The sequence below is a fragment of the Vigna angularis genome, chromosome 1, assembly GCF_016808095.1.
Source record: "Vigna angularis cultivar LongXiaoDou No.4 chromosome 1, ASM1680809v1, whole genome shotgun sequence".
Taxonomy (NCBI): domain Eukaryota; kingdom Viridiplantae; phylum Streptophyta; class Magnoliopsida; order Fabales; family Fabaceae; genus Vigna; species Vigna angularis.
The window spans coordinates 22,504,773-22,525,032 of NC_068970.1; the positions used below are offsets into that span (position 1 = coordinate 22,504,773).

The 20,260-nt window shown below is 36.2% G+C and overlaps 1 protein-coding gene and 1 long non-coding RNA gene across 2 annotated transcripts; both read left to right on the top strand.

Moving 5' to 3' along the window:
• On the top strand, window positions 1-2,250 carry LOC128194634 (uncharacterized). Its single transcript, XR_008245999.1, has 3 exons — window positions 1-331; window positions 435-529; window positions 2,097-2,250. It is a non-coding gene; the product is annotated as an uncharacterized LOC128194634 (long non-coding RNA).
• Window positions 2,251-2,595: 345 nt separating this feature from the next.
• On the top strand, window positions 2,596-5,865 carry LOC128197844 (uncharacterized). Its single transcript, XM_052880689.1, has 4 exons — window positions 2,596-4,015; window positions 4,085-4,467; window positions 4,555-5,013; window positions 5,494-5,865. Exons 1-4 carry the CDS (start codon window positions 2,596-2,598, stop codon window positions 5,863-5,865), a joined length of 2,634 nt encoding a protein of 877 aa, XP_052736649.1.
• The last annotated feature ends 14,395 nt before the right edge of the window (window positions 5,866-20,260 follow it).

Genomic DNA, 20,260 nt, shown 5'->3' on the forward strand with positions numbered 1-20,260 from the left:
CACTCACACTCACACTGCATGCATGCTGACAAGTGTCACTTTGGAACGTTCTAAAACATTAGTGGGATCCAAGTGGCAGCCGGGGAGTGGACGTTCGTCCTGCCTGGGAAGAGAAACTTAATTTCTGGAAAACTCTTCCCCTTCTCTACACACTTCACCTTCTTCCTCAAACTCTCTGACCTCTCAAATTCTCTATCTTCTCTCTAAAACCTTTCTCCTTCTCTCTTCTGTAACTCACCATCCGTTGCTCCGTTCACGTTTCAGCACCGTGAGAACCATCCCTGCACCGTGAGCTTTCCATCAAACCGAACAGTTTTGGATTCTGAAACGGGTAAGTTTCACGTCCTCAACTACTCTTCATTTTCAACATGCAAGCCTCATTTTGAATCTACATGCACCTTCTCTGAACCAATATTGGTTTTCTGTAATTTTAGTTTGAGGAGTTTTTGGGGTTTGAACGTTAAGGGTAGAAGAGTATACTGGAATCTTGTTTTCTTTTTGAAGAACGAACGCACGCTGCTTAATCCGGGTAAGGGAAGCTTATTGTGATTTAATTTATACTGTATGTTGTATGCATGTTCGGTATGGATTGTATGCATGAATTGTATGTTGATGTATTAGTTATGAACGATCGCTGTTACCCTGAATGAATGTGGTATGCGTTAGTTGATTCGTATGCTGATGGTTGCTTGGTATGAATGATTAATGAGAATCGTATAAAGTATGTAATTTGATATTTCGATACGATGTATGAAGTATGAACTGAAATATGATAATATGAATTCTGTAATGTATGAGATTTATGGTGGAGATAGATTATAAGATATGAATCATATGAAAAATCTGGGCAAAATAATAGTTCTTACTTTGATAATGTACGCTCGTCATCGAACAGTCTTCTACCGTTCGGTTTTCCCTGACAATGAATTAGAGTAAGATTTCTTTCATTTGGAAAGGATTCGACTTAAGAACGAGCGTCTCTCCTTGAAATGCTATTTGAGCGTCCGTCCTAATAACACTTGGTTTATACCAAGCGTTCGTCTTAAGTAGCACTCGGTCTTACACTGAGCGTTCGTTCTAATTTGTATTCGGTCATCTATTGAACGTTCGTCCTAAGTGGCGCTCGGTCTCAGACCGAACGCTCGTCCATTTCCGTAAATTGCAACGAACGAGAATAGCGCTCGTTCTGAATTCCCATAAGAGTTCGTCCTAAATTTAAATAGCGTTCGTCCAATATATTCAGTGACGTTCGTCCAATTTATTTATTAAACGCCTACTTTCGCGCTTGGTCATTGACTGGCGATTTGTCCCCTGAATTAAATTGTGTTCGGTTTATTTTACTCAACCAAGTGGTGAGGTATCTATCAATTGGATTCGTCCCAGAGTCATTGAACTTAAATTATTCTAAGTACTTTCCGATCGTACTAGAGTTAGTTCATTTAACTAATTCAAGAAGTCCTTCTCGGTCTCGCCCTCGACGTTCGTCCTCATTATGAAGAGGAGTGAACGTTCGTCTTTTTAAGAAAGTGGAACATAGAATGAAAATGTATTCAAGAGGATAAATCAAGATGTGCGAACACTATGAGAACTGAATTTGTGATTTTGGATTTTTAACGAGCGTTCCAGGGTGGAACGACTCTTGAATGGATATTGAGATTGTAAAGTATGAATGTGGCAAGCTTAGCTGGCGGGTCATCCTGATATTCCGTGAGTGCTCGTTCTCAAGTAGAGAGGAGTATGTCAGGTGTGGGAATGGCAGGAGGTCTTAGTCCATAACTGTAACTTGGACAGAACGGACTAACCTCAGGTGGCGGCTGACGAGTATTACAGCTATCCCACCTGGGTGCACGGACGTCGTAGCTACACAGAATTCATACAGTCCGGACGGTCGGTCTAGTATCAGGATTTTGGATGAAATTTATGTATGAATTGAATGTATATGTTGTGAACTTACTTGCTGGAATTGATATATATAAAATGTATGTTTTGGTTGAATTGAATTCAATAAGCTTACCCTGTGTCTCTTTCTTGTGGTGTCGTTCGTCCTTGAACCTTCGTCTTGTCTATGCGATGATCATCCGTGTGGATGTGAGCAGATGGAGAGGCGTTACTGGAAGAAACGCTGGAAGAAGAAAATTTGGAGGACGCCAACCTCGTAGAAGTGGAAGTGAGGGCCGAACAGTAGAGGTGTTCGGTTTTTAGTTAGATTAGCAAGTGGCTGTGAGCGAGCGCACTTTTATGGTCTGTATATAGTTGGACGTTCGGTCATTGTTTTGTAAACCGTTCGTCCTTATCTTTTGTGAACGCTCGTTATATTATGTACATTTACGGCCGTTCGGCCTCTTTCGTTATTGTCGTTCCCTGTGTTTTAAAACTGTTTTGAATTATTAATATATGTGATTATTCTAAGTATATAGTTGATGACTGTATAATTTTGGGATGTTACATTATTGGTATCAGAGCAGTTTTGTTCTCTTAAGGACGCTGTAGGTTATGAGTGCATTGCTTTTTGATGTGTGCTTATTGTGTGATTGATGAGTTATTATTTTAACTCTTAGTCATGACTAACGTTCGTTTTCTCTGGTCCAGAGAACAATGGCGCCTAGACTTCCTCCTCCCCCGCAGCCTAACGAGCCCGATACGTCCAACAGTGCAAGATTGATGGAGGCTGTGATTGATAGATTGCAGCAGCAAAATACCACTTTAATGGAACAGAATGCCACGCTGATGCAGCAGAATCAGAACGCCATGCAGAGCTTGGAGGCCGCTCGTGCCAGCTCTGAGACTACACAGCGGCAACTGATGGAAATTCTTGCTGCAACCAGGGGCACGCCGGGGGCGTCCTCTTCTACTGCTACACCACATGCTGAGTGGAGTTTGGAAAGCTTCCTTCAACATCGACCAGCCAAGTTTAGTGGGACGTGTCTTCCTGATGAGGCAGATCAATGGCTGCGTGACATGGAGAGAATTTACAACGCTAAGATGTGCCCAGATGAGAACCGTTTAGCCTTCACAGAATACCTTCTAACGGGAGAAGCGAGCCACTGGTGGGCGAGCGTGAGGGCCATATTAACGGACGCTCACAGTCCTATCACTTGGGAAGTTTTCAGAAGCAAATTCTATGAAGAATATTTTCCATATAGCGTCCGTTTCACCAAAGAGGCAGAGTTCCTACAGTTGACACAAGGAGGAATGACCGTTTCTGAGTATACGAACAAGTTTAAGCACTTGGTTCGTTTTAATACCATGGCAACCAGTGCGGAGTGGCAGTGTAGAAAATTTGAGAATGGTTTGAGGAGCGATCTGAAGGTGTTAATCTCCAGCCTGTGTATCCGTTCTTTTCCTGCAATGGTTGAGAGAGCAAAGGTGTTGGAGAAGAACATGGCTGAAGCCGAACAGCGTAAGAAGCAACAGACTTCCAGGGGACCGATACTAACAAGACCAAATCTGACTCGGAATAGTACTCCATACGCGCGTCCAGTTCAGTCGAGTGGTTCACAAGCGTTGGTGGTTGCTGGGCAGTCGGGACAACCAGGGGCAGTGAGATGTTTTCAATGTGGAGGACCCCATTACAAGTCAGCTTGTCCTCAATTGGTAGGAGTAAAATATTGCACTCGTTGTAGAAGACACGGCCACTTGGAGAACGAGTGCAATATGGGTGGGCGTGCAGTGATGAGGCCACCCAACACTGGAAGGAATCAGACTAGAGGGGGTGGACGAGCCCAAGCTGTTGGGCGTGTGTATGCGATCACTGGTGCAGAAGAAGCAAGTTCAAGTACACTTATCACCAGTACGTGCGTGTTATATGGAATGAATTGTTGTGTATTATTTGACTCGGGGGCGACACACTCCTTCATCTCGAAGGCGTGCGTTGATAAGTTGGGGATAGTCGAGAGCGAGATGCATTTTGACTTGGTGGTTTCAACCCCGGCAGCGGGAGAGATTAGGACATCTACTGTGTGCGTTAGATGTCCTATTGAAGTAGAAGGGCGTAGATACAAGGTGAACTTAATATGTTTGCCTCTCAAAGACCTAGAAGTGATTTTGGGAATGGATTGGCTGAACACCAATCGCATTCTCATAGATTGTGGAGCTAAGAAGTTAATTTTCCCTGAAGAATATGAAGAGGAGTTGGGTGTGAGGCTCGGCCAGTTGAAAGAAGATATTATGGAGGGCGCGAGTTGTTTCTTGATTATGACGCATGAAGACATAGAGGTTGCGGATAAGAGTTTTGAACGTTCGTCCAATAAGTACACTGAAGGACGAACGGTTGTGGACGAATTCCCGGACGTCTTTCCGGATGAGGTGCCTGGATTGCCTCCCGTTCGTGAAGTTGAGTTTACCATAGATTTGGTAACTACCGCGGCTCCTATATCCGTTCAACCATACAGAATGGCACCTGCTGAATTGGTTGAGCTTAAAAAGCAAATTGAAGAGTTGATGGACAAGAGATTCATCCGTCCAAGCGTGTCACCTTGGGGAGCGCCTGTGTTGTTGGTGAAGAAGAAGGATGGCAGCTCTCGGCTATGCATTGACTATCGGCAATTGAATAAGCTGACCATCAAGAATAAATACCCCCTGCCTCGCATTGACGATCTACTGGATCAATTACATGGAGCGAGCGTCTTCTCAAAGATTGATCTAAGATCGGGATACCACCAAATTCGGGTTAAGGAAGGAGATATTCATAAGACGGCCTTTAGATCTCGGTATGGACATTATGAGTACGTAGTCATGCCGTTCGGTGTGACGAACGCTCCAGCAGTCTTCATGGACTACACGAATAGGATCTTCAGGCCGTACTTGGACAAGTTCGTGGTGGTGTTTATTGATGATATTCTCATTTACTCCAAGAGCTGCGAGGAGCATGAAGAGCACTTGAGATTAGTACTTGGAGTGTTGAGGGAAAAGGAGTTGTACGCTAAGTTGACCAAGTGCGAATTCTGGATGAAGGAAGTACAATTCTTGGGGCACGTCGTATCTGCTGGTGGAATTTCAGTCGACCCAGCCAAAGTACGAGCGGTCTTGGAATGGGAGAGTCCACGCTCGGTCACGGAAGTGAGAAGTTTCGTGGGGCTCGCGGGCTACTATAGGCGTTTCATTGAAGGATTTTCTAAGATAGTAGCACCATTGACTCGTCTTACAAGGAAGGACCAACCGTTCGCATGGACTGATTTGTGTGAAGAGCGCTTCCAAGAGTTGAAGAATAAGTTAACGAACGCTCCAGTTTTGGTGGTTCCGGACACTGCCAAACCCTTTGAAATTTACTGTGATGCATCCCACCAAGGTTTGGGGTGCGTTCTTATGCAAGAGAAAAGGGCAGTGGCGTACGCCTCTCGGCAGTTGAAGATACATGAGAAGAATTATCCAACGCACGACCTAGAACTGGCAGCGGTCGTCTTTGCTCTGAAGATTTGGAGACACTACTTGTATGGATCCGTTTTCCAAGTCTTTAGTGATCATAAGAGTCTCAAGTACCTCTTTGATCAAAAGGAATTGAATATGAGGCAGCGGAGGTGGCTTGAATTCCTAAAGGATTATGATTTTGAATTGCTTTATCACCCTGGTAAAGCGAACGTTGTGGCGGATGCTCTAAGCAGAAAGGCGGTTCATGTCTCGGTAATGATGGTTAAAGAGCGAAGTTTGGTGGAGAGTTTCCGAGACCTAAGGTTACAGTTCGAGTTAGGAGCGAACGTTATCAAATGCTGTAACCTTAGTATTTCGAGCAACGTGTTTGATCGTATCAAGACGAAGCAACGAGAGGATGAAGAGCTAGTGAAGATCTTAGGCGCGCTCGGTACGGATCAAGCTAAGTGGTTCAACACTGGAACGGACGACATGTTACGTTACATGTTATGTTACTGACAATTTCTTCCCTTTTTTCCTACTTTTATTGCACTTGTCCATAATATGTTTCTGGTTTTGATTGCTGATGTATACTTAGAACACATTGAGGACAATGTGTAATTTAAGTGTGGTCTATTGGGGGGAAATTCTGATTTTTCTGTTAGTTTCTGTTAGTTTGTATTTTGTGTGTTAAATTTTTTGTTTTTGAATGTTAAATTTTTCTGTTTTAAGTTGTTTTTAGTGTGTTTTGTGTGCAATAAATTTTACATTTTTCTCTTGATTTTTGGATTTCATTTAAGTTGTAGACTTATCTTTCACTTCATTTGACTGATACTTATGGTATGAAATCTATGTTTTTCTTTGCATAGAAAGATAATTATGATGTGTAAGAGGTTGAATTGATTATAACACGAAATACCCTGTGTAAGATTTGAGCCACTTAATGTTCTTTCTTGTGTGTGATATGTCTCTTGATTACTTGCACATATGCCTTGGCTTGACTCTTTTTGATATACTTGATTGATATGCATGATCGGAAATGACAAAGGCATTTTTGTTCTTGAACCTCTCTAGCCAAATAAGCCTACCTTATTATTATCCATTGATAACCCTTTTGAGCCAATACTTTTCCCATTTATTTGTTTTGAAGCTCATACACTAGCCCTAAGTGAAAAATCATGATTACCTTAACCTTAGGGAATTTTGGAGTTTTAGAAATATTTTGGGAACAAGTGTGGTCTTCTTGGGGATTCTAATGAATTGGCGAGTTGGTTCCTTTTTGTATTTCATTTTTGTAAATATGTTGTCTATTTTGTCTTTTACAATTTAGTTTCAAAAAAAAAATGAAAAAAAAAAAAAAAAAACTGAAAAAAAAAATGAAAAATAATTTTGAGAATAAGGGAGTCAATAAGAGGATTGAATTAGAGGTTTTGGGTGTGATTTAATTGTATTTACACTTGTTCCCCATTGCTCCTCTATTTCTTCTGGGTTGTACCTACTTATCCATATTTTATCCTTCCCTGTCCTTGGCCCCATTATATCCCTAAAAGACCTTTGGATCTGAATATGCATATGTTTTAAGTGTTGATATTAGAGGCTTGCCAAGTCTCCTTGTGTTTGTTTTCTTGAGTGCATCGAGTTGACATTGTTTACCTTAAACACTCGAGCGAAACACTGTTAGTGCATCTGTGAGGTTTTGTTATTTTTAATTGACCTCTTAAGCTGATTAATTATTTTCCCATGTTTGAATTCCTTGGATTAATTTCATAAGTATCTGAATACCTTGATTTTGTGTTGGATATTGTTTACAACTTTTCTCTGTCCAGATTTCTTGAGAACTATGTAAATCGATTTGTTTCTTTGTGAGTTTTTGTTTTCTGAGTGTTGAGTTTGTGTCACTTCCTTGATGTCCTTTGATTATTTCCCTGATTTGAAAATTGATTTTGCCCAGGAGTGCAAAAGGCTAAGTGTGGTCTATTTTGATGAGTAGATATTTTCTACACTTCACTTAGTTTATTGTGCTATAATTAATCAAGAAATTGTGCTTTAATGTTCAACATTATCCTATTTTTCCTAATTGTGCTTAATTTGTCCAAAAATTCTTATTTTAATTAATTTGAATTATTTGAGACTAATTATTTGCATTATTAATTGTAAGGAATTATTGGATAATAATTTTGGACATTTGGAAGGCTGCTACATATTTAAAGACTCTCCATTAAAAAAAGTATTTAGAATAAGGAGGGTATTATGGTCATTTTAGTCTTTGTAAGGGGTGCTTCATTATTGAAAAATGGTGACATCTAGTAAAGTGAAAAGATGCTGGAAGGAAATATGCATGCACACGTAAATCACTCCACACACATAATCAACTTTTGATTTGAACTTGATTTTGGGAAGCAACACGCATGACCCACACCTTCTTCCATCCAGAAAAACCAGTAGTCCAAGGGCTGCTGTCCAGCACGTTCATGGCTTGAGAATGAATGAAGAAGATTGCTGGTTGCTCCACGAAAAAGCTTGAGGCAGATTGTTCAGCATGGAGAGAAGGCTGTGACGGGAAATGGAGAAGGGAAGCTCACGGTTTTTGGTCCAGCAATGAAGTTAGAGAAGGCACACACAGCTGTTGTCACGGATAGCTTGAAGAGAAAGAGTGAGGTGTTCACGGGAAGGAGAGGAGAAAACGGAGCAACACATGGAAGGGGAAGCACACAGTCCAGCAAAGAATGGAGGGGCCCTTGCTTCGTTGTTGGTACGTCCATGAGGAGATGATTTGAGATACTTAATTGTGAGTGCTTTAGTCTTTCATTTTGGAGATGGATAGAAAGCATTGCACTAAGAAATGGTTAAAGTGGGAGTTAGTAGGAAGTCAAAATGGTGGGACCTCACCATTTGCTGAAGAATGAGGAACGTAGTTGAAGGGTGTGCATAATTTCTATTATTATTATTGGCTAGGATGAGAAGCATTAATTACAATTTCCATCCAGTGCTTAATGGGGGCACCATGTCCCACACACACATACATGCACAAGAGGAGATGAAGCTCACGGCCTGCATCAGCAGAGGCAGCAGCTTGGGAGTAATAACCAGCGGAAGATGGAGCGGTGTTGGCTGGACGTAGAAACGTTGGGATCTAGAAAAGAGAAGCATCCATGATCAAGGGGATGGAATGGTGTGCTACCATGAGTTCAAGAAGAAGTGCAGATAATGGTGCTAGCTAGAAGAATGGTAGAGCACTAGACCATGGCTGGAAGAAGCACACAAGACACGTCCAGAGATGGGGGTCTGCACTTGGATGAGTAACTAGAATGGAGGGCCCCTTTGCTTGTTTTTGGTACGTAAGGAGTGGTGATAAGAAAGTGAAAAATGGACAAAACTTAGAAGTGGCCAAACACCATGTTTTCTTTGTTTTAATTTTGCTGCATGATATATGATGACATGGAGCACTTAGAGAATGGGACGGTGCAGAGGGAAAACATTTAGACACAATTTGATGGAGGACCCCATTTTTAGCACTTTCATTTTAATTGGTGAGCACATACACTAACTATCAAAATAAAAGGGTGTTGAGGTTCAGAGCTGTGAGGAGGAGGAAGCTCAATGCTGGGGGGCCGTGAAGAGCTGCAGGGGGCTGGAAAAATCCAGTAGCTGACAGTAGAGGGGCTGGACAGTGGAGAGCAGAGGACTGGATGGCTGGAACAGAGAAGGAAAAATCACAGTACATAAAATGGAGGGTTACGGTTGAGCACTGCACGTTAGGTTCCAATTTAATTTTCTTTGTTGTAATAATTTTGTATACAATTTAAATTCCATTCAAAGTTTGGTTAATTTTATGTTTCTGAAACTTTAATTCTGTTTAACTGTTTTTATTTTTACTGCTGTAATTTAATTTCTGCTGTATTTTAATTTCTGTATTACGTTTTTATGCAATTTAATTTCTGTTGCTACTTAATTACTGCATGTTGATTATATCATTTACAATTATTCACTGTAATTTCCTGTTACTGTTTTAACTGTTTTCAAAAATTTACTGTTTTATGTTTTTACTGTTTTCTGTATTTTGTTTTTCTGTATTTTCGTTTTTACTGTTCCAGAATTATTTTTACTGTTTCAGAATTATTTTTAATGTTTTAAGTTACTGTATTTTTGTTTTTACTGTAATAATTTCGTTTCTACTGTTTTAAATTTATTTTACTGTTTTAATTTCGTTTTTACCGTTTTAGTTTTAAATTTTACATATTGTTTTTACTAATGCTGTTATTTTTTGCGTTTAATGTTTTACGTTTTCTGAATGTTTACTGTTCACGTGTTTTATTTTTCAAGTCTTGATGAATTTTACGTTTTCTGATTTTAGTGTCTTTTGCCGTTCGAATTTACTGTTGTTAAAACTCATTTCAATGTTTTTACTTCAATGTTTTTAATTTTGTTTCATTTAATTTTCAGTTTTAATTTTATTTTACCTCACAAAACCAAATACAAACCCCCCCTTCGTATTTGATCCGAAACTGAACCACATATTGGTCCTTGTGAGACGACCTAGGAGTCACATCCTAGTTAATATACTGCATTCATTATTGCACATCAAATTTGTATGGGCCGCGACAGCTCGTATCAATGACCAACTTGGCCAAGCTCTATGTCAAAGAGATCGTCCGTCTGCATGGAGTGCCGTCCAGCATCATCTCTGACCGAGACACAAGATTCACCTCTCGGTTTTGGCAGTCGTTGCAAAGCGAACTGGGCAGCAGACTCCAAATGAGTTCAGCGTACCATCCTCAGACGGACGGTCAATCCGAGAGAACAATCCAGACGCTCGAGGATTTATTAAGGACGTGCGTACTCGATCACCTGGGCGTTTGGGATGATATACTGCCGTTAGTAGAGTTCACCTACAACAACAGCTTCCAGTCCAGCATCGGAATGGCTCCCTTCGAAGCACTTTACGGACGCAAATGCCGCACGCCACTTTGCTGGTTTCAAGAAGGAGAAAACATATTGACGGGGCCAGAGCTCGTTCAACAAACGACTGAAAAGGTGAAATTAATTCAAGAGAGGCTGAAGACGTCAAGGAGCCGGCAGAAGTCATATGCAGACAAGAGAAGAAGACCATTAGAATTCAAAGCTGGTGACCATGTCTTTCTAAGGTTAAATCCAACTACGGGAGCAGGAAGAGCATTGCGTTCAAAGAAATTATCTCCTAAGTTCGTGGGGCCGTACCAGATCACAAGGAAGATTGGACCTGTTGCATACGAACTAGCCCTACCTCCACAATTGTCCAACCTTCATCCAGTATTTCACGTGTCTCAACTCCGGAAGTACGTAGCTGATCCCTCGCACATATTGGAACTGGAGGACGTTCGTCTTCGACAAGACCGAACGCTAGAAATGAAGCTGATTCGCATTGAAGACGAACGCACTAAATTACACAAAGGGAAGGACGTTCGTTTGGTGAAGGTAGTGTGGGACGACAAAACTGGTGATTCTACTTGGGAAGTTGAGGATGCCATGAAGGACTTATACCCTCATCTATTCCCTGGTAAGTCTTCAATTTTCGAGGACGAAATTTTTTTTATAGATAGGGGGATTGTCACGCCCCAATAATTACTCCGCTGAGTCACCATTGTGCTCTCATTAATGCACCGTGACACGCACACCCTTCCATTAAAACGCACTCACACTCACACTGCATGCATGCTGACAAGTGTCACTTTGGAACGTTCTAAAACATTAGTGGGATCCAAGTGGCAGCCGGGGAGTGGACGTTCGTCCTGCCTGGGAAGAGAAACTTAATTTCTGGAAAACTCTTCCCCTTCTCTACACACTTCACCTTCTTCCTCAAACTCTCTGACCTCTCAAATTCTCTATCTTCTCTCTAAAACCTTTCTCCTTCTCTCTTCTGTAACTCACCATCCGTTGCTCCGTTCACGTTTCAGCACCGTGAGAACCATCCCTGCACCGTGAGCTTTCCATCAAACCGAACAGTTTTGGATTCTGAAACGGGTAAGTTTCACGTCCTCAACTACTCTTCATTTTCAACATGCAAGCCTCATTTTGAATCTACATGCACCTTCTCTGAACCAATATTGGTTTTCTGTAATTTTAGTTTGAGGAGTTTTTGGGGTTTGAACGTTAAGGGTAGAAGAGTATACTGGAATCTTGTTTTCTTTTTGAAGAACGAACGCACGCTGCTTAATCCGGGTAAGGGAAGCTTATTGTGATTTAATTTATACTGTATGTTGTATGCATGTTCGGTATGGATTGTATGCATGAATTGTATGCTGATGTATTAGTTATGAACGATCGCTGTTACCCTGAATGAATGTGGTATGCGTTAGTTGATTCGTATGCTGATGGTTGCTTGGTATGAATGATTAATGAGAATCGTATAAAGTATGTAATTTGATATTTCGATACGATGTATGAAGTATGAACTGAAATATGATAATATGAATTCTGTAATGTATGAGATTTATGGTGGAGATAGATTATAAGATATGAATCATATGAAAAATCTGGGCAAAATAATAGTTCTTACTTTGATAATGTACGCTCGTCATCGAACAGTCTTCTACCGTTCGGTTTTCCCTGACAATGAATTAGAGTAAGATTTCTTTCATTTGGAAAGGATTCGACTTAAGAACGAGCGTCTCTCCTTGAAATGCTATTTGAGCGTCCGTCCTAATAACACTTGGTTTATACCAAGCGTTCGTCTTAAGTAGCACTCGGTCTTACACTGAGCGTTCGTTCTAATTTGTATTCGGTCATCTATTGAACGTTCGTCCTAAGTGGCGCTCGGTCTCAGACCGAACGCTCGTCCATTTCCGTAAATTGCAACGAACGAGAATAGCGCTCGTTCTGAATTCCCATAAGAGTTCGTCCTAAATTTAAATAGCGTTCGTCCAATATATTCAGTGACGTTCGTCCAATTTATTTATTAAACGCCTACTTTCGCGCTTGGTCATTGACTGGCGATTTGTCCCCTGAATTAAATTGTGTTCGGTTTATTTTACTCAACCAAGTGGTGAGGTATCTATCAATTGGATTCGTCCCAGAGTCATTGAACTTAAATTATTCTAAGTACTTTCCGATCGTACTAGAGTTAGTTCATTTAACTAATTCAAGAAGTCCTTCTCGGTCTCGCCCTCGACGTTCGTCCTCATTATGAAGAGGAGTGAACGTTCGTCTTTTTAAGAAAGTGGAACATAGAATGAAAATGTATTCAAGAGGATAAATCAAGATGTGCGAACACTATGAGAACTGAATTTGTGATTTTGGATTTTTAACGAGCGTTCCAGGGTGGAACGACTCTTGAATGGATATTGAGATTGTAAAGTATGAATGTGGCAAGCTTAGCTGGCGGGTCATCCTGATATTCCGTGAGTGCTCGTTCTCAAGTAGAGAGGAGTATGTCAGGTGTGGGAATGGCAGGAGGTCTTAGTCCATAACTGTAACTTGGACAGAACGGACTAACCTCAGGTGGCGGCTGACGAGTATTACAGCTATCCCACCTGGGTGCACGGACGTCGTAGCTACACAGAATTCATACAGTCCGGACGGTCGGTCTAGTATCAGGATTTTGGATGAAATTTATGTATGAATTGAATGTATATGTTGTGAACTTACTTGCTGGAATTGATATATATAAAATGTATGTTTTGGTTGAATTGAATTCAATAAGCTTACCCTGTGTCTCTTTCTTGTGGTGTCGTTCGTCCTTGAACCTTCGTCTTGTCTATGCGATGATCATCCGTGTGGATGTGAGCAGATGGAGAGGCGTTACTGGAAGAAACGCTGGAAGAAGAAAATTTGGAGGACGCCAACCTCGTAGAAGTGGAAGTGAGGGCCGAACAGTAGAGGTGTTCGGTTTTTAGTTAGATTAGCAAGTGGCTGTGAGCGAGCGCACTTTTATGGTCTGTATATAGTTGGACGTTCGGTCATTATTTTGTAAACCGTTCGTCCTTATCTTTTGTGAACGCTCGTTATATTATGTACATTTACGGCCGTTCGGCCTCTTTCGTTATTGTCGTTCCCTGTGTTTTAAAACTGTTTTGAATTATTAATATATGTGATTATTCTAAGTATATAGTTGATGACTGTATAATTTTGGGATGTTACAAGTATCATCACATTACCAAAATTTTGATAATATATGTTAATATATAGTGAACCAACAAATATATTTTTTTTAATTTTTTTTACTTAATCTAAATCAATCATATTCTTTAATATATTAATAAGAAGCTTTCAATATATTAATGCATTTTCTTACATAATTCAAAATTAAAGTAAAAGAAAATAACGACTAGATACAAATAGAGTGAGTGAAAGCTTTCTACTCCTAAACAAATAAGAGTCACCATTAAATAAAGTAAGAAAGAGAATATAAGTACTGAATTAATTCGAAAGAAAAGAGAAAATGAGAATGTTAAGATCTACGAATTTAATGACTTCATTTGTAGTTGTTTTCACGAAGTCATAAATCACAAATTAATTGTTATATGTTTCGGTGGAAAGTTTTGGGACCGAGAAACTAACCTGTTGATATGTCTGGGCCGCTTGCTTGCTTCCAAACTTTGTTATTGACCGATCGGTGTTGGCACAAACCGATCGGTCTTCTTCTTGACGAGGGGGGATGTACCTGCAAAAGGTACTCCGACGCTCAAGTTAGGCGTGTGATTTGAAGAGCCTCGGCTCTTGGTTGAATATTTAGTGAATAATGCATGGCCCTGGCTTTGTATTTATAATTTACCTCATGGATCCTAAGCTGATATAAGCCCAATAAAATATAAACAGAATAAGATATAAACAGATTACCTGAATATCCGGTTGGTTGTTTGTAACCACTCGGTTAATATTTTATACTATACATTATATATACACTATAATCTCAGTGATTTTTAAATTGTCATTTTAATGGTCATTAAGATGATTTTTACTAATTGATAATGTAAACATATTTGAAAACTATATATGAAAAACAAACTCATTATGTAACAATATAAATCTAAGAATGTAGGGGTAACGTGAATAAGAAGAAAGAAAAAGATGGTGTTGTTGGGAAGAGAAAAATATAGAAATTTTCATTGAGGGGAAAATGAACTAGTGAATCCTTTTATTAATTTTGTATATCCATGTAAACACAGGGAATTTCAACTTTGTAGTGGAACGGGTGAGACAGCATTTGAGAGAGAGAAAACGATGTATAAAATGGGCTGTTCTTTTCCTCTTTTATCCGTCAGTAGTAGCTCAAGCACTCAACTTTTTTATTTAGTAAAAGCTTTTGAGACTTTTTGGTAAAGTTCTTGAGAGATAAAATAGGTCATTTTATTTTATTTTTATTTATCTAATTCCTAATTTTCAAATAGCAATTAATGTTCATGATTTTTGTTAAACCTGTCCCGCATTATTCATCTCACATATCTTCCACAACTATAGCATAAAGTGAAATATATCTACCATGGAATCTTTTGTCGGAAGTGCATCATGACCTGATCACTACAAGAGAAAATTTCAGGGATATGACTTTTCAAAATCCAAAAGCTCTAAATTTTAATATTTTTTTATATAAATGAAATAAAAAAAATAACATCAAAATAACGTGCTGATAAAAAGATAATTGATGCAAACATTGAACAAAAATAAACACAACACAATACAACCAAGAAAAAACATATTTTCCAACTAGTCCCTCGTAACATCAATCACTTTGAGAACAGCTTTGATGAACAAGTCATGTATTTTTTAAGTGGAGCCTCGAGGAAGACTTAGTAAAGGGCGCTTCTTCCTCACCCCACGTTTTTCTTTCTACACCTCCAAACTTTATTTTTTTTTTTCATTTTACTCTCTTAGTCATAACAAATAGGATAATATAAGACTAATCGGATCAAGATATTTAGGAGATGTGATGTGAATTAGAATAAGAAATTCGATTAATTTTTTTGAGGGGTATAGTTATCTAATTTCACAATCCGACACCCAACTCCGAATCTGAAAAAAAAAACATTCTCAATTCATAAATCTCATGGTGGTGTATGTACCAGATTTTAAAAATCAATTTTGAGTTATTCTTTAAAAGAAGGTAACATCCGAAGAGGATACAAAATAAAAATACCCCTTTAAGTTGTTAAGAAATACAAACAATGTTCTTATTTTACAACTAAAATATGAGAATTGTTTGAAGATTGAAACAATGTATGTTAGTAGTCATCAACCTGTTTTTCTTTAAGGATCTTCTATTTATAGAAATGAGAAGAAAGAGTCACTACAAATCCTTCTTAGTCATGAGATATTCAAATAAGGTCCTTTTTCTTTAAATTTGTGTCTATTCATACTCAAACATAATGATATATTAAATGTTCTTCATAGAATATTAAACACATATATTTTTTCAAACAACAATTTGATATACAACAGAACTTATCAAACTAAAATAAGATATTTTTTTCCGAAACTCGAGTAAAGGGAAATACCTTATATAAGGTTGATTCTCTTCACAAAATTCACATTCCACCATTTAAAAAGAATTGTTAGTGTTGATAAGCATGATATGCTAATCCTTTTGAAGGTGACTACACCTATAGTTGATGGCTACACTCTATATTGTCATTGTCTTAGTATGATCAAATATAAGCATGATTCAATCTTTAAAAAAGTCTTTAACAAACTAGCATTAAAAAATTATTTTTCTATTTTTTACATACATATAATCAATTATGTTAAACTCATTGATTATCTCAAGTTGAACTAAGTTGGTTTCATTTTATTAAAAAATAATCAATTATTTCTAATAATAACCGATTGTGTTGCCCAAAATATATGTTTTAATGTTTTGTAATTAATTAATTAGTCAAAATAATAATCGATTATATGAATTAAAATTGGTTTTTATGATTTTTACAAATAATAAATTATTCTAAGTAATAATTGATTAAATTATGCCATTTAAAAAACAAAACTTTTATAAAAAATAATTGTAATTAATAATAAACAATTATAAGAATTCAAAATAATTTTATGGATTACTTTGATAAAAAAAATTATTAATGATGATTAAAAAAGATAATCAATTACCTTAGTTAGTAACCACTTTAGTTTTTAAAATTCTCTTAAAAGGAAAGTATTTTATTGATTATAGAACACATTTTTTTTTTCAAATACTAATGAAAATTTTACTTGTTTTCGGAAACAAGACTTTTTTGAAGAATCATCTTTTACATTTTGAAGAAACTACAATTCAATATGGAAAGTATAAAAACTTAACTTTTGGTTGATATCTTTCATTTATTTTGTATCTTTCTTTATTGTATACATGAGTATGGTGTGAGTATGGATCTATGAATACTTTCAATACTTTGTTTTTGTTATTGAACGGTGTTGCATAAGAATTTTTATAACTAAATAATGTAAAGATATAGTTGAACAACTCAGCTTGTTTGGATAAGATTGGATGTAGATACTAGTTGAATCAAACTAGTAAAAAGAATTTTGCTGTACTTTATCTTCTCATCTTTATTTTATATATATATATATATATATATATATATATATATATATATATATATATATATATATATTTTGATTCATTTTAATTATTGTCATTACTTAATTTTACTCCTTCACTAAAATTTTAAGAAAAAATTGTTAATATGGAATAATAGAGTATGACAACAATTAGGTTTTGATGACAATAAAATCTACAATGAAATAAGAAAGATAAGTCAGTACACCAATGTTCTATATGGGTAAGAATGATTAAGATTAAATATCTAAATAAGCACTAATCATAAGGCAACTATGTTCTTTACCGTGAACATATACATTTGTTGAACTAATATTTCTTAAATAAGTGAAAGTAAAAGTACAACAAAAGCACAAGTGACACAAATAAAGATGAAGCTTGAAGTTTGAAGCAAACATAATGAAAGTAAATCTTAAACAAGTTCAAGTTAAAAGTGATAAGTTAGAAGAATCACAAGTTGTCAAACGACAAAGGTCATTACGCGCATTCAATAGTTTGACTCAATTGATGAGATCATTGACCAAACAAGTCAACATAATAAGGCAAAGCATCAAACTCATACAAGTGTTAGACTAGTCAACACAAGCGTAAAAAGACATTAGATGAGTATCAGTGTTAGACAAGTCAAATTCAACTCATAAGTTGAATGTTGAATATCCTTATTAGATGAGTGCTTCCACTAGAAGACTCCAATGGAAGAATGATTATACGAGTTAAATGATGACAACCTTATAAAATCAAGTTTAGATGAAACAAAAGAGAATTATCAAATCACAAGGTGATATAAAGATCAAGTTTGAGTTATTCGAGGAAATATGAACGTTGAAATTGATAATCAAATTGAGAAAGAGAATTGTGGAGCAAGTATTAGCATTATTTGAAGATACTATGGTTGAAGATTTGATAGAAGATTGAATCTGAAGAATATCAAAGAGGATTGAATAGTTAAGAAAGGAAATATTATGTGACTGAATATTGAGAATGTTGTCATATTATTAATAACCAACCACGAGAAAGAGAAATATTTTGTAGATCAAAGATTGCAAGAGAATATCAAAATTATTGAAACCATATCGTTACAATATTTTTAATTCAAGTTGTTGAATGGATAAAAAGGAAACAAATGATAATTCATGTCAAATCATGTACTTCCAACTGAAGAAAGAATAAGATAAGAAGAATATGTTAAATTCAATACGCATCAAAGGTCAAATGGTATAACACGACTATAAATATAAAGACCTAGATGGTGAAGACAAGAAGAATAAGAGAGAAAAGAATCAAAGTATTCAAATATTGTCATATCAATTCTTGTAGAGAAAAGAAAAGTGAGAATACTTTCTAAGCTTTAGAGTCATACCCATTTTTGTATACACGGGTATTGAGTTGTGTGTAAATCGTTGTAAATCATTTACTAAGTGAAGTTATACCCTATGAACGTGATTGTAACTCTCGTGCGTGAGAGATTATTTTAATCATTGTAATTGTGAGTCACTAACACAAAAAGGGTTTTCAACATCAGTAGTTCCATGTCAGGTGTAGGAATATCTCACATTAAAAAAGCACGATGATATTTTTGTAAATATTTCACCCAAATTGATATCGGACTTGTTCCTAACACACTTTAGTTTCCAATTTAATATCATTTTTAGGGCCAAAGGACGTTAAATAACGATAGATTGCCCTAAGTCTGATGTTATTTAATGTCTGTTAGCCCTATGACCGACGTTAAATTGAAAATTAACATCTACTTATAGGTGAACCGATGTCAATTGGTCTTTTAAAATTTCAAAAAATAGTGCTAGCCCTTACCTTTCTCTTTCTCATTTCCGTGAAACCTACCAACAAAGTGCAACGACGACGCTAAACTCATAAGAGCAAGTTCTTAATCTCATTTCACTCTATCTTGTCATTGTGGTGCTCTTTTGGGTTTAAGTATTCATTCTCCTCGATTGAATTTTGCATCACGGTTGGTATTTTCACTCACTAGCCATTGTTGTGTGTCATAAAAGTTGCATTTTTAGTTTAAATCCGATTTTGTAAAATTCACTAAAAATAGGTAGAAAATGATTTTTAACTCAAATTTATTGTGGTAACTTCCATTAGGTTGTATTCAAGTGTAGAGTGTTCCCATTTGACATATCACTCCCATATTTTTTAGTTGGCAATATTTAATGGGTAAAAACATTAAATAATCATAACTTTTGTTACGGATCTCCAATGGAGATGCTTCAAAAATGAAAGTTATTGGAAATGGAATGATGAATATGTTAGCTAATCCTCAAAGGGGTATGAAATTTCAAAAAATCTATCGTTTATGATATTCTTTTTATTTTCTTAGTATGTTTTCACTCATTTTTTCATATTGTATAACTTTGTTTAAGATAACCATAGTAATTAAAAAATTCTAAAATTTTGTAGTGTATTCTTGTATTATATTTTGATTTTCTATTATTTCAATGGAGGTAAACTTTAGTGAAAATTTGAAAACCAAAAGACCACAAATTAAGTCTGTTGTCCTGTTAACAAATGTAAATTAACATTTATTGTAAATGTAATCAATATTAGTTTATGTTTGTTGTAAGAATAATAGACATCAACTAATATTTCCTGTTATAACGTCGAACTTATAACAAATCTAAAAGTCTAAAAACAATATAAGTAAAAAAGCTTTTTTTTTCTTATTAGTGAGTTCTTCGTCTCGAGAAGAAATTAAGACAAAATATCTAAATGAAAGTCGTAATTTATATATATATATATATATATATATATATATATATATATATATATATATATATATATATATATATATATATATATAAAAGATAATGTAATTGAGATTTTATGCTTAAAAATCTTTGTTTTAGAATACTTAATCAAAATACATTTATATATGATGAGTTTGATGCAAGCATAAATATTTTCAGAATCTACTTAGAAGTTGATGGGTAATGGAAGTGTTTTACAATATTATTTGAACACATTTTAAATTTTAAATTTAATTTAATACAAAATATATCTCAAAAATTTGTTTATCAGCGGTCAGGATCTACTACGTTTAGTCTTTATCAACCTTTCCAATTTTTATAATTCATCAAATTTAATATACTTTTATACTTATTTTTAAATCAAAATTGACTTTTCAAGGTTAACAACAATTAAAAGAAATATTATATGAAAGTATAAAACATAATTTATTCAAATTTAAAATATAATTCATAATTTAAAAAATATTTATCATAAATATAAATTTTAATGATATGAAAATAATCTCTCGTATATGTACTGCAATGCAAAAGCTGATAAAACTATAGTTTAAATTAGTGAAATTAATAGAATTAAAAGCAGTATCTGTTTGTTTTTCTTTCTATCTCGTTTGTGATTGATATTGATTCA